Below are 13,189 nucleotides of genomic sequence, written 5' to 3'. Positions count from 1 at the left end.
CATTTTCAAAACATAAAGAAGCATTCTTCTCCAGCTTAGTCATTATAGTAGGTCTTGAGTCTGAAGATGATGACCAGATTACAGCCTCTAGGCCTAAGAAGTAGATAACACCTGCTCCAACATGCTCATGGGACAGTTGAGCCTAAATGCCAACAAGGCTATACAAAGCAGACATTCATGTGACATAAAGTCAGCCACCAGCCAGTAATAATACAACAAAACAGCCAGACCCAGAGCCAAAGTGTACAAAGGAGTTTTACAGGACCTACTAGGGAACAAGGAAAAGAACAAGGAAAAGGACAAGAAAGAAGTCAGTGCACAGATGAGACCTTCTCAAGATGAAGTTAGCCCCAGGTATTTCCCATTAGTTACAAGCTACTGAGGGGAGGGTGGAGCACAGAACAATGAACTTAAATACCTCTAACTGGGTCAAGTAGGACAGTCAGTCTTTCATCTCAAGAGGAACCAATAAGAAATGCTCAGCCCAGCTCCACACGGTCAGGAGACAGCCAGGCAAGATCAAAAGCAAAATGATCTGAAAACCTTTGAGTGAAAAAGACCAGATGTAACCTATTCTGTTGTGACTTGGAATGATCTCTTTGCTAAACACTTTCTAAGTTTTAATAAAAGTTTTCATAGTGTCCTTTTCCTTAGTTTATAACAAATACCTATAAAAAACAGACTGTCTTTGTACAGGATCCTGACTTCTTGTTGTTTAGTTGCTAAGTCATTTTGCAACCCTGTGGACTGTAGCCTGCCACGCTCCTCTACCCATGGGATTTTCCAGGCAAAAATGGAGCAGGTTGCTGTTTCCTCCTCCAGGAGATCTTCCTGACCCAGGGATCAAACCTACGTCTCCTGGATCTCTGCTACTTGGCAGGTGAATTCTTTACCACTGAGCCAGCGGAGAAGCCCATGGGATCCTGAGTGGCAGGAGCCCGAAGTAAAAGAAAATTAAAAAGGAACGCACAGATGTAAGAAAGGAGATGGTATCTCTGGCTATTTTTGCTGGTTTCCTCTACTCTCCCTCTGTTGCCACCTTACAGTGATCAGATGCTGCTTGATGAAGAAGATTCTGTAGTGTAGCACAGCAGTCCAGGACACCTCACACAGTGGTTCCTGCTTGTCATACAGCACACCAGTCTACAAGTAAAATCACAGGCAACCTGCCTAATGATTACACATCATGGTACGAGAACTGAGATGAACTAAGGTCATTCTTGGGAAAGGAACATGAGGTTTGTGCCTCCATATGGAATAATCTATTAATCAGTTCGTAACTTCTGGGCCCATCCACCACACTGCTTTTCCAGAATGGCCCAGGGCCTTTGCGATTTCTGTCCCTACTGCCTAGAGTGCTCTCCTGCTACTTTCCTTTGAGACCTCCATGTCAGCTCCAGTTGTACTTCTTTAGAGTACCATAATGGACCCTGAGACAGGGCCAGGTATTCATCAAGAGATCTCACAGCTGGCATGCTACTCATGTGGTTATTTCTGTCTCTTCCCCCAATGCACTGTAAGCCTTACAGGCACACAAAGTCACTTAACATTATTTAAACACACACAACCTGCTGGATTATAATGTTAAAGTGTTTCATTCAACACTGGTATTTCAGTGGAGGGTTTAGCCAGGTACTCTTACGTCAAGTATCACAATTGCTGAATCATTGATTACTAATTCTTGATAATCAGTATCAAGAATCTGGGAACTATATGGGGTCACTGCCACAAGGTAGAACAACTTTTACGGACAGAGGCACTCTGCTGCTCATAGAGATCGAGCACACAGGCTGACCTAATGTACCCAAAACTGGAAAAATCAGTTTTTACTTGTTCTCTATTATTGGAATCCTTCCTAAACAAGTACTTTAAACTAGGAATTTTCACTCTTCTCCCCAAACCATCCTATAAAAATAAACCAAGAATGAAAGAACGGGGCTGCCCATAAAAGACAGGGTTAATACATATAGATTGGGACTTAAGTCCCAGTAAGTATAAAAGAAAATGTTGCTTCTGTGGTTTTTTTCTCCATGCATAGAAACAACAGAAGTTAAAGAGCTGCGGTTCTCTTAGGAGAAAAATGATGAAAGCTGTATCTGTCATACCTGAGGCGGCAAAGCAGAAAGTGGTATTCTCAAAGTCCACTCAAAAAAAAAGACAACATGCACAGTGAGTGAAGGAAATTAACTGAATCTGAATTTGGTCTCTGTTAGACCATTTTCCCCTTCTTCTCACCCTCCCACTAAAGTCTTTGTGAAATGCAAAGATTGATTTTAAACTCATGACAGCATAATAAAAATGGTCCTTGTAGGGGACGCTGTGCACATGTAGGAACAGGGATTACATAAGGCATCTCTGTACCTCTCTCTTAAAATAATTAAACAAAAGTTTTTAAAAGGGTACTTGGCTCAAGTTAAAGTTGGATAAGTGACATTTAGAGTAGGTAGTTCCTTACAATACAAAACTTACTACTCGACTGCACCAGGGGAAATACGTATATGCCACCCAGCAGCTTTTCTGGCTCAGGTGAAACCTCTCAGATCCCACAGATGGTGACCCTGACAACCACCCCTGTGTTTAGTCTGAGTGCAACTTGAAGAAACACCTAATGCTAAACCTCACTGACTGTGAGCTTGCTATAATTATGAACACATGTAGGTGGCCATCACTTGTGTTTAACTACGTCTGGATCTGTGACTCTGCTGAATTGTTCAGTTAGCCATAACATCAGATCTTCTATGTAAATTTGAACTAATTTGCTTTGTCAGGATGGAGGAGGAAAAATTTCTGTAAGGTAAGAAATTAACACAAGTGGGGACCATTAATAGTAATAAGAAAAAAACACACTGGCCTTCACTCTTGACTTGGGATCTCTGAAAACCCAAAGAACCTTGTTATTGTGAAATCAACTTGTGTTTCAAGATTCAATTTTTATGCAGCAAAAAATATAGGCCTTCATATCCACCATATTCTGTAGTTTCACTCTATTTAGCAGCAATCAGCCAATTTAAACATGCTAATTATTTCAAGCATTCTCTCATTCATCCATTGCTAATACTTAGTGGTTCTTGGTCCTCACACAGTAGTTCAGATTTATTAGGCACAAACATTCAAGAATCATTTTCTAAAATGTAGTCAATCCAATGCTTTATTTTACATACTTCTTCTGCTCCCTTGTTCTCTTTTATAGATGGTTTTCAAGTGGTTATTCCCTTCTAAATCACTGAAGCATCTTATTTCTTTAGAGCATTTCCCAACTGCAAATGAAAATCTCACCAAGTGACCTAAATGGCAGATAGCCATGAAGGGTCAGGAACTTGTGACGTACGGTTTCATGACCAGATCCTGGCCCACTGAGTGCCACGTCCCACCTTCAGGGAATAAATACCACAAGACTGACAAGAAGAATGGACTTGTGGACACAGAGGGAAAGGGGAGGGTGGGATGAACCGAGAGAGCAACAATGCCATACACACATGACTGTGTGAAACAGACAGCAAGTGGGGCGCCGCCGTGCAGCGCAGGCCGCCCAGCTCAGGGCTCCGTGATGACCAGGCGGCTGGGGAGTGGGGTGCGGGGGAAGGGAGACTCAGAGGGAGGAGGTATATGCGTACACAGAGCCGATTCACACTGTTGCCTAGCAGAAACTACCACAACACTGTAAAGTGGTTACACTCCAATAAAAGCAAAATAGATACCTGACCAGAAGCAGGGGAAGCCCAGCCTCCACAGACAGCCATGTTGCCTCACACCAGAAGAGCAATCACTCTTTCCCCACAAACACAGGCAGTTGTTTATCACTGAGAGTAGGACTTGAAAAAGACAGTAATCCCAAAAAGCCAACTAGAAGAAGGAAATCTGGATTTCTTTTGAAAGCACAGACCTGCCGGTTGGCAAGACTGTTTCACCCTCCAGCACCGAGCGGACTGTGCTGTGTGAAGAGCACCTGCAGCGGTGCAGCGGCACGGCCTGGCAGGCGCACCCACACTCTGCAAGTGGCCATCATCCCACTCACAGACGCCAGCCTCAGAGTCGGTCACGATTCCGGATGAGTCCATGACCCCAGTGGAAAAACACACTAGCAGCACAAAAATGCTCACCATTTTTTGTTTTCTTTCCAAAAAGATGAACAAAACAAAAATGAGCTTTGCTTCTATTTTCTGAGCATGCCAATGTGACCTCCTCTCAGATTAGCAACATAAATAATAGGAAACAGCATAAGAAAACATAGTAAAGGAAGGAGGAGATGCTACAAAGACTCTGAAGTGAACAATCATTAATTTAATGACTCTGACAAAAAATTCTATAGCAATAAAGGTTAGGGCACAGTAGAATAAAAATGCTACAAGATATAATGTGGGTGTATTTTCTGTAGCTTAGAGATGAGGAAACTAAAGTTTAGAGTTAAGTGATTTTCTCTAAGCCATAAACACAGCACAAGAGCCTATGTGTTCTAATTTCTCTGGTTTCTTACTGCTGCTTCCTGAAACCTGGAAAAGGCTAGGAAAAGCCTGCTGGGTCCACAGGTCTAATGATGGTAATAACTGTAAATCACAACAACACAACAGTTTTTACTTGTGGCTTAAATTGTGTACATTCTAATAAATAAAAAGTCCTTTCACAAGGCTGTGTAGCAGACATAACAGGAACACCAGACAATATTATTTCTGCTACTAAACTGGCCATCAGCTGTGGCTGTTCGATCTACAGGATCCTTTAAGAGAATGTCTGTTTTTGAAGGATCAGACTCCAACCACCACCAAAGAGGGGAACTGGAAACGGATGCTTGGATGCCTCTCTTCTGACACCCCCACTCACCTGGATGGGTACTTCAGTGAGTAAGCAGCAGCCAGGAACCCACCTAGGTTGTGTCCAAGCAAGATCATTTTGTCCAGTCCAAGGGCACATCGCCACTCTTCAATGGATTCCACAAACTGATTCTCCACTTCTTCCGCATCGCTGTCAAATCTGGGTCGACTACTTCGTCCAAAGCCCAGCAGGTCAAAAGCATAGACAGGTCTATTGGTGCAAAGATCAGCAAAATTCAGTGCCCAGAGTCCAAGACCTCCTCCAAAACCATGGAGGAGGACAAGTGGAGTCTTATTTGAAATATTATGAGAGAGCCTCAGCGTCCATATTTTATTTCCATTAGATATACGAACAGGTCCTTTTTTGTATGTGCAGGGGACACCTAACGGAAACATAAAAAAGAGAAATTCTGTTTAGCCTCACGACTTCTGAGAAGGGGAGTAGTCTCAGAGCAACTGGAAATTAATCATCTAGGAACCACCTAGTATGCATTTACATGATTTTAGCCTTTACTATATCAGCCCTTAAAAAAAAGTACACATTTTATTGAACCAAGTAACTCTCAATGACCATATCTCACACCTTGGTAGGAAGAGCTATCTCAGACAACTCTCAAGTATCTGTGTCCTAAGTTTCCTGGCAAGTCATATTAGCTCTTTGGACTTCCTTCCACACCCATCAGTGGAGGGTGCTAGAGAAGGACACAGTGGTCACTGAATCCATTATTTTAAGGTCTCTGGCTTTACCGACAATAACCAAGTAATAGTACCTTGTATGTGTAGAACACTTGAAGGTTAAGCATTAGAGATTGAGGTCAGACTCAAAAGAAACACTTTTTCCTAGAAAGTCACCATGAATTTGGGGAAGGATCGACAGGATGCGTACTGAACATGTGCTGAAATCTTAAGCCCCCACTAGGTTTAGCAGGAAAAGGTCACAGGGTACGGCAGGAACTCTCCAATGGGAGTGCCAGGCAGTCTGAGTTCAGATCCACAAAATAAATGCTCCAGAGAAAATAAATAATCACAGTTGTGTAGATAAAACATCTTTCTTATCCTCAGTGCTACAGGACTAAATACTTTACATCTCCCCCCAAACTGACTAAAGATGGAACTAATTTGAAACCCTTTTACCTCCCATTATCAACTGAACAGCTTCACTTTAGATATATCCCTTAAGGAATTGCGCATGTATGTCTGCAGTGGACAAACACTGGAGAACCACGAGTTTCTTCCCTTTAACCTGAGAAATCATCTTCAGTTTTGTCCCCACATGGTGGCCGAAAGGGAAACCCAGCATTTGTTGAGCATATTAACAAAGTCCACGTTACCTGAGTGAGGGGAAATGACAGCAGTCTGGAGAGGGAGGTGAGCTGGCGTTAGTGCCAAGCCCAACCACACTGGCATTTTGAACACAGATATCGTGTGAGTATTCCTATAAAAACTGCCTGAGACCTCTATGAGAGCTCATCTCACTGTATTAGTTGGTGCTCCTGTGTCTGACATCGGAGCAGGGGCCAATTCTCCTATTTGCATCCCTAGAACCTAGCAGGAGGAAATCATTATGTTCATTAGACATACGAAATGAGTTCCTAGTGCTCCTGCCCTTTTAAAAAAAAAAAAAAAAATCTCCTGACAAGAATTTTTTCACTTAGTAAACCACAATGACAACCTTCCCAGCTTTGGAGAGAATAAGATTACCCAATGGAGTTTCATGTTAAAAATACACGTAAAAAGGCTAACTGTCCCCTTCCAGGGATATATCCAGTTACGGTCACTTATTCCTGAATCATTCAAATTTACAACGAAATTCATTTGTGGCAGAGAGGATGAAAAACAGGTGTAAGTAACTGCACAAACATACACAATAATCACAGATGTACACCACTTAACCTCCTCCTCTAAACAAAACTGCACAGTAAACAACATTACTTGAAAGTATATCCATAGATACGTAGGAATACTCTGAGAGTACACGTGTGGGTACACTTCAGCACTCACAAGAAACAACAAAAACGAAAAAGCTTCCATACTATGATGTCAACATCAAGAATCCTACAATCCTAGAACCAGGAAGAATTCTAAGGATCACCACACCCACTTCCTCTTACAGGCAAAAGCTAGGAGACAGAGAAGGGGCTTGCCCAAGATCCTGTAAGCCCCGGCTGCTCCTGGGCCTAGACCAGGTTACAGGGCTATCCTCCACTATCTATTCCAAAGACAAGGCTGCTCGCGCTGCAGCACCTGCAGGCTGCTCTCAAAGCACAGTCTGGGGACCTCTGGTGAGCTGGGGACCCTTTTGAGAGGCCTTCCCAGGTCAAAACTATTTTCGAAACAGTCTCAGACTTTACCTGTTTTTTCTACTCTCATTCTCAGATGGGTATACAGTGGAGCCTTCCAGAGAACACATGGTAAGTGATGACCAACAGTCTAAATGCAGAAGCACATATAGGCATCCAGGTATCTTACCTTAAGCCAGACATTAAACAGAGCTGTAAACTTGTAAACAATGTCACTTGTCTCCATACATTTGTTCAGAAAGTAGCTATTTTTAGAAAACTTATTTAAGCTGCGATGCATTTATTGCTAGGGTTTTTAAGTAAATTAGTAAGTTACCATAGTTTAAATTATACAGTTTTAATTTTTAATACAGTAACTACTGATAGCTATAACACTAAATAAACACCCTAGGGGTACTTCTTAATTGAAGAGTATAAAAGGACTTCAAGACCAGAAGGTTTGAGAACCCTTGCCTTCTTTCCACACTTACACAAACTGATGACATGAAAAAGGAAACAAAGTTCTTTTGCCAACAACTAACACACAACAGAATCTTATCTTCAGTTTCAAGGCAATGCAATATATTGGACCTATTTTAGTAGAGAGTTCAGTTCATTTATAAGAAGAAAACCTTACATTTTAAAATTTTCTCTTCAGCTTCTTTAAGGTGTGAGGTTGATGTAGGGCACCATGTGGGAAGCCAACCAGTTAGCCATCCTGACCTAGAGCATCAAAACAAAATACAAAGAGGTGAGTTCATGCTCTTCTCAACTCTCAACTGTTCCACAGGGAGAAGACAAGCAGAATAGAAAGTTCACCGTCTGTGTGATGAGGGAGCTGTCTGCAGGAGACAAATTCACCAAACAGGCACAAAGCATTGTGATAAAGAACTGAGACACAGACACCTTCAGCCTGAAAGCCTCCATGTAGATCTCGAAGCCCATCTTACCTTCATGGACAGTCACACTCCACGCAGTCAAGTAGACTAAAAATGGACAGAATAAGAAAAAAGAAAAAAGGCACCCCCTCCCCACCCCGCTGCAAGACAGTTTCTCATCAGGGCGGAAGAACAAGAAGTCAAAGACCATGAGTCCGATCATTTCAATGGCAGGTTCACAGCAAATGTAAAACGCTTTCTACGAGGGCAGTGAGAAGAGAAATCTTATTAAAGAATGAGATTAAAAAAAAAAAAAAAAGGCCTCATATCTTATGGTTAAGAGTAGAACACATTCCTAAAACACACACAGAGGTTGGGCCCATGTTCAATCTACCATAGCATGACCGGGTTAAGTATTAAAAGCTTTGGATTCCAGCAAACAGCAAATGATGAGAATGTCCCAGGCATCTATCTGGCGGGAGGTAGCTAGACAGAGAACAAGCAAGCAGGCCTTGGGCAAGAGGTGAGGAAAGGTACAGTGAGGCTCGTAGCAAACCCAACAGAGGGGGAGCCTTCAGGTCCTGACTCAGCAGTAGAACGCAGACACATATCCTGGCATGACGCCGGACATCAGCGGCCACCTGACAGCTCCCAAGAGCTCAGCACTTGACCAGTATTACTTAAAGTGTGACCCTTCTCATGAGAGAAAATGAATTCGAGAAGACGAAGCAGGTTCCGGAGGAGACGCAACAGCCAGAATGAAGGCTCAGGCACAGGGATGGAGACAAGAAGATGAGGAATAATGAAAAATTAAACCAGGTGAGGGTAAGAACTTACAACTAGAAGACTGAGTAAGTTCTGGAGACTGAATGCATGGCATAGTGATTACAGTCAACAATACTGTACTGTAGACTTTGTAAATAACAGACTAGACATAAATGTTCTCACCACACACAAAAAAGAGAATTATGAGATATGGCAGAGCTGATAGCCAAGCTATGGTGGGAATCATGCTACAATATATAAATGGATAAATCAACATGCTGTATATCTTGAACTTAACAATGCTACGTTAATTATATCTCAATGTTAAAAATAAAAAAAGCAAAAAAAAAAAATCTAATGGAAGAAACAGGAGACCCAACAATTCTAATACATGGTAGAATGAACTCACTCCACAGTTCCTTATTAAGCACACAATACTATTTACAGAACTATTCTATTCACTTGGGGCGTTATCAGTTACCAAACAGAGCTAACAATGATTTATTCTCCCTAAAGGGATCAGGAAGTTGCTTTTGGACTGGATCTTCACAAATAGGGTATTTCTTTCTTTTTTTTTAAAAAAATATTTTATTGAAGTATAGTGGACTTACAATGTTTCAGGTGCACAGCAAGGTAATTCAGTTATACAAATACACATATATTATTTTTGAATTTATTTTCCATCATAGGTTATTACAAGATATTGACTACAGTTCCCTATGTTATACAGTAAACCTTTGTTGCTTGTTGCATTTCTATTTTTTAATTAGAAATCTAGCATTCTATTCATACTAAGTCAAACAAGTAAAATCAAAATGTCATAATTTTTCCAATTAAGCAAAAATTCATGTTTATAAAATACATATATCATACATATATATATATATATGATATATGTATACAAAAGCTTTTCTACTACACTTGACAAAGGCTTGAGAAAGAACATCTCCCCCCAGAAAAAGAGATGGAAAAACTGGAGAACATAAAACTAAATGAAATGGGAGCACTGAATATGAAATAGAAAAAATGAAACAAACTAGATAAAAGTAAAAGATCATCATATAGTCCAGTTGTTTTTAAACATGACTGCTCATTAGAAACATATCTAGAGCTCTGGAGAAAAAAAGCAATACCTGAGCATTTGTACTTTTCAAAAAATTTCGAGATAATTCTGATATGCATCTGGATTTTAAAAAGTGATGACAGGTTCTTCTATTAGATCCTAGTTTTGGTGATACAGAGTTCTATTATTCTTCTGTTGATCAATCATGATACAATAATATTAAATGAGTAATACTCTAGTCATAGTTATGTAATCACAACAGTAAAAGATATTTATCAGTTTTCACAATCAACAGACAGAAAATAAAAGATAATTACAACTGCAAGCCATAATTGGAGAATGATTAACAATATAAAATAATTACATACAACTTAGGGAGGGTCAAGCAGAGTGATGTGGTGAGTGGAAGGGCATACATGCGCATGTTTTCATCCACCCAGCCAGTCTATGTCTTTTGGTTGGTGCATTTAATCTATTTACATTTAAGGTATTTATTGATATGTATGATCCTAGTACCATTTTCTTAATTGTTTTGGGTTTATTTCCTGTAGATCTTTCCCTTCTACTGTTTCCTGCCTAGAGAAGTTCCTTTAGCATTTGTCGTAATGCTGGTTTGGTTGTGCTGAATTCTCTTAACTTTCGCTTGTCTGAAAAGCTTTTGATTTCCCCATCAAATCTGAAGGAGTCTTGCTGAGTAGAGTATTCTTGGTTGTAGGTTCTTCCCTTTCATCACTTTAAATCTATCATGCCATTCCCTTCTGGGTTGTAGAGTTTCTGCTGAGAAATCAGCTGATAGCCTGATGGGAATTCCCATGTATATTATTTGCCATTTTTTTCCTTTTCAGTTTTAATATTTTATCTCTGTCTTTAAATTTTGTCAGTTTGATTACTGTGTGTCTCAGTGTGTTCCTCCTTGGGTTTATCCTTCCTGGGACTCTCTATGCTGCCAGAACTTGGTTGACTATTTCCTTTCCCATGTTTGGGAAGTTTCCAGCTATTATCTCTTCAAATATTTTCTCAGGTCCTTTCTCTCTTCTTCTGGGACCCTGACAGTGTGAATGTTGGTGTGTTTAATGTTGTCCCAGAGGTCTCTTAGGCTGTCTTCATTTCTTTTCATTCTATTTTCTATATTCTCTTCTGTGGCAGTGATTTCCACCATTCTGTCCTCCAGGTCATTTATCCATTCTTCTGCCTGTTATTCTGCTATTGGTTCCTTCTAGTGTATTCTTCATCTCTGTTTGCTTGTTCTTTAATTCTTCTAAGTCCTTGGTAAACATTTCTTGTATCTTCTCAATCTTTGCCTCCATTCTTTTCCCAAGATCTTGGATCTTCTTCACTATCATTATTCTGAATTCTTTTTCTGAAAGGTTACCTATCTCCACTTCATTTAGTTGTTTTTCTGGGGTTTTATTTTGTCCCTTCATCTGGGACATAACTTCCTGCTTTTTCATCGCAGTTAACTTTCTGTAATACAGTTTTTGTTTTAGCCGCTGCGAAACTGTGCTTCCATCTGTTCTCTGACGGATGAGGCTAAGAGGCTTGTGTAAGCTTCCTGATGGGAAGGACTGGCACGGGAAAAACTGGGTCTTGCTCTGGCAGGCAGGACCTTGCTCAGTAAAGCTTTAATCCAATTATCTGCTGATAGGTAGGGTTGCACTCCCTCCCTGGTAGTTGTTTGGCCTGGGGCCACCCAGCCCTGGGGTCTATAGACTCTATGGTAGGATTAATGGTGAACTCCAAGAGGGTTTAGCCAAGGGAGACCTTCCAGTGCCCCCATTCCTGCAGTGAGCCCCTGCCAACCCACGCCTCCACAGGAGGCCCTCCAACACTAGTTTTGGTTCAGTCTCCAGTGGGGTTACTGCTGCTCTCCTCTGGGTCTTCGTGTGTTCAAAATTTTGTTTGTACCCTCAAAGACTGGAGTCTCTGTTTTCCCTCAGAACTCTGGAAAGGCTATAATAGAATCCTGCTGGCCCACAAGGCCAGGTTCCCTGGGGATTCCCAGTCCCTTTGTCAGATCCCCAGGCTGGGAAGCCTCATGCAGGGTTCAGAACCTTCACAAAAGTGCGAGAACTTCACTGGCATTATTGTCCTCCAGTCTGTGCATCACCCACCTGGTGGGTTTGGGATTTTCATTTTATCGTGATCGCTCCCCTCCTATCGTCTTGCTGCGACTTCTTCTTTGTCTCTGGAAGTGGGGTGTCTTTCTTTTGGTGGGTCCCAGCATCCTCCTGTCGATGGCTGTTCACCAGCTCGTTGCAATTTTGGTGCTCTCGCGGGAGGAGATGAGCACACAGGCTTCTACTCCACCATCCTGAACTGAAACCCGAGGATATTTCGAAAGCTGCAGTGGTGGTTCAGGCAGTCCCCGTGCAGGAAAGGCATGAGCACATGTACACAGTGAAGTATGCCGTGCACGGGGCGAGGTGACAAGGGCACTGTTTCCAATGGCTGCTCTAACAAATTACCACATGCTTCAAGCCACAGAAATTCAGGCTGTCACCACTCTGGAGACGCAAAGCCTGAATTTAGTGTCACTGGGCTGAAACCTAGCTGCTGGCAAGGCCACCCTCCCAATGTAGGCTCTAAGGGAAAAACTCTTTCCTAGTCTCTTCACGGTTCTGGTGGCTGCTGGTATTCCTCACCCCAGAGCAACATCCCTCCAGTCACCTGCGCCCCTACTACCTGCCTCCCCACTGCCACATGTCTTCCGAAGCAGAAAGTATGTTCCAAGGTAGAGTAAACACACTCAATAAATAGTAGTTGATATTATCCTGACAACAATAGCTATGATTCACTAACATTGATGAGGCATAAAATAGGAGTTTTATATAAGGTTCAGAGGGAGTGCAAAGATAAACTGACAGAGAATTGTCATTTTACGTAAACTGCTTGTCTCAAAGGTAAGGCTACTTCTAGTTGACCTGCACTGGGAACTGCAGCCTTTCTCCAGCCTTTCACTTGAAGCTTTAATGCTATTTTTGGCATTTCTTATTCTCTGTCCTCTAGACATATAACATTCCCTGTCTTCTTGCTTCCTGGACCTGAATATCCTTGGAATATACCTCTCCCCTTCTTCCCATGATTTATTAGACTCTTATCAACCTCAGATTAGATTCCATGTCTCCCACATACCCAAAGACGATCAGATCAAGGTGGCAGGATGGACTCCTGTAATCAAGCTCTATTTTCTTAATTCTCAAGTTGTGTCCTCAAGCTCATATTTACTCATCGGTATCCTCACCTAACTGAAAGATCCCTGAAGGTAAGGACTCACTGCGTGGTCAGTTTCTATCCCAATACCTAACATATTAATATACATTCATGATATGAAGTTTTTTGCTTCACCTTAAGTGTACTGGTTGCAATGAATTAGAAGTGGATGACTATGAAGCTCTC

The 13,189-nt window shown here is 41.6% G+C and overlaps 1 protein-coding gene across 2 annotated transcripts in view; it reads right to left on the bottom strand.

Annotated features, from left to right (window-relative positions):
- Nucleotides 1-13,189, bottom strand: part of ABHD5 (abhydrolase domain containing 5, lysophosphatidic acid acyltransferase) — a 38,664-nt gene that overhangs the window by 10,265 nt on the left and 15,210 nt on the right. Inside the window, 2 exon segments of one of the 2 annotated variants that reach the window (NM_001104933.1) lie at nt 4,819-5,191; nt 7,725-7,810. In NM_001104933.1, the coding sequence (NP_001098403.1) occupies nt 4,819-5,191; nt 7,725-7,810 (459 nt within the window). 2 annotated transcript variants of the gene reach the window in all.

Source organism: Ovis aries, chromosome 19 (assembly GCF_016772045.2).
Source record: "Ovis aries strain OAR_USU_Benz2616 breed Rambouillet chromosome 19, ARS-UI_Ramb_v3.0, whole genome shotgun sequence".
Classification (NCBI taxonomy): domain Eukaryota; kingdom Metazoa; phylum Chordata; class Mammalia; order Artiodactyla; family Bovidae; genus Ovis; species Ovis aries.
This window is presented reverse-complemented; position numbering and strand designations above follow the sequence as displayed.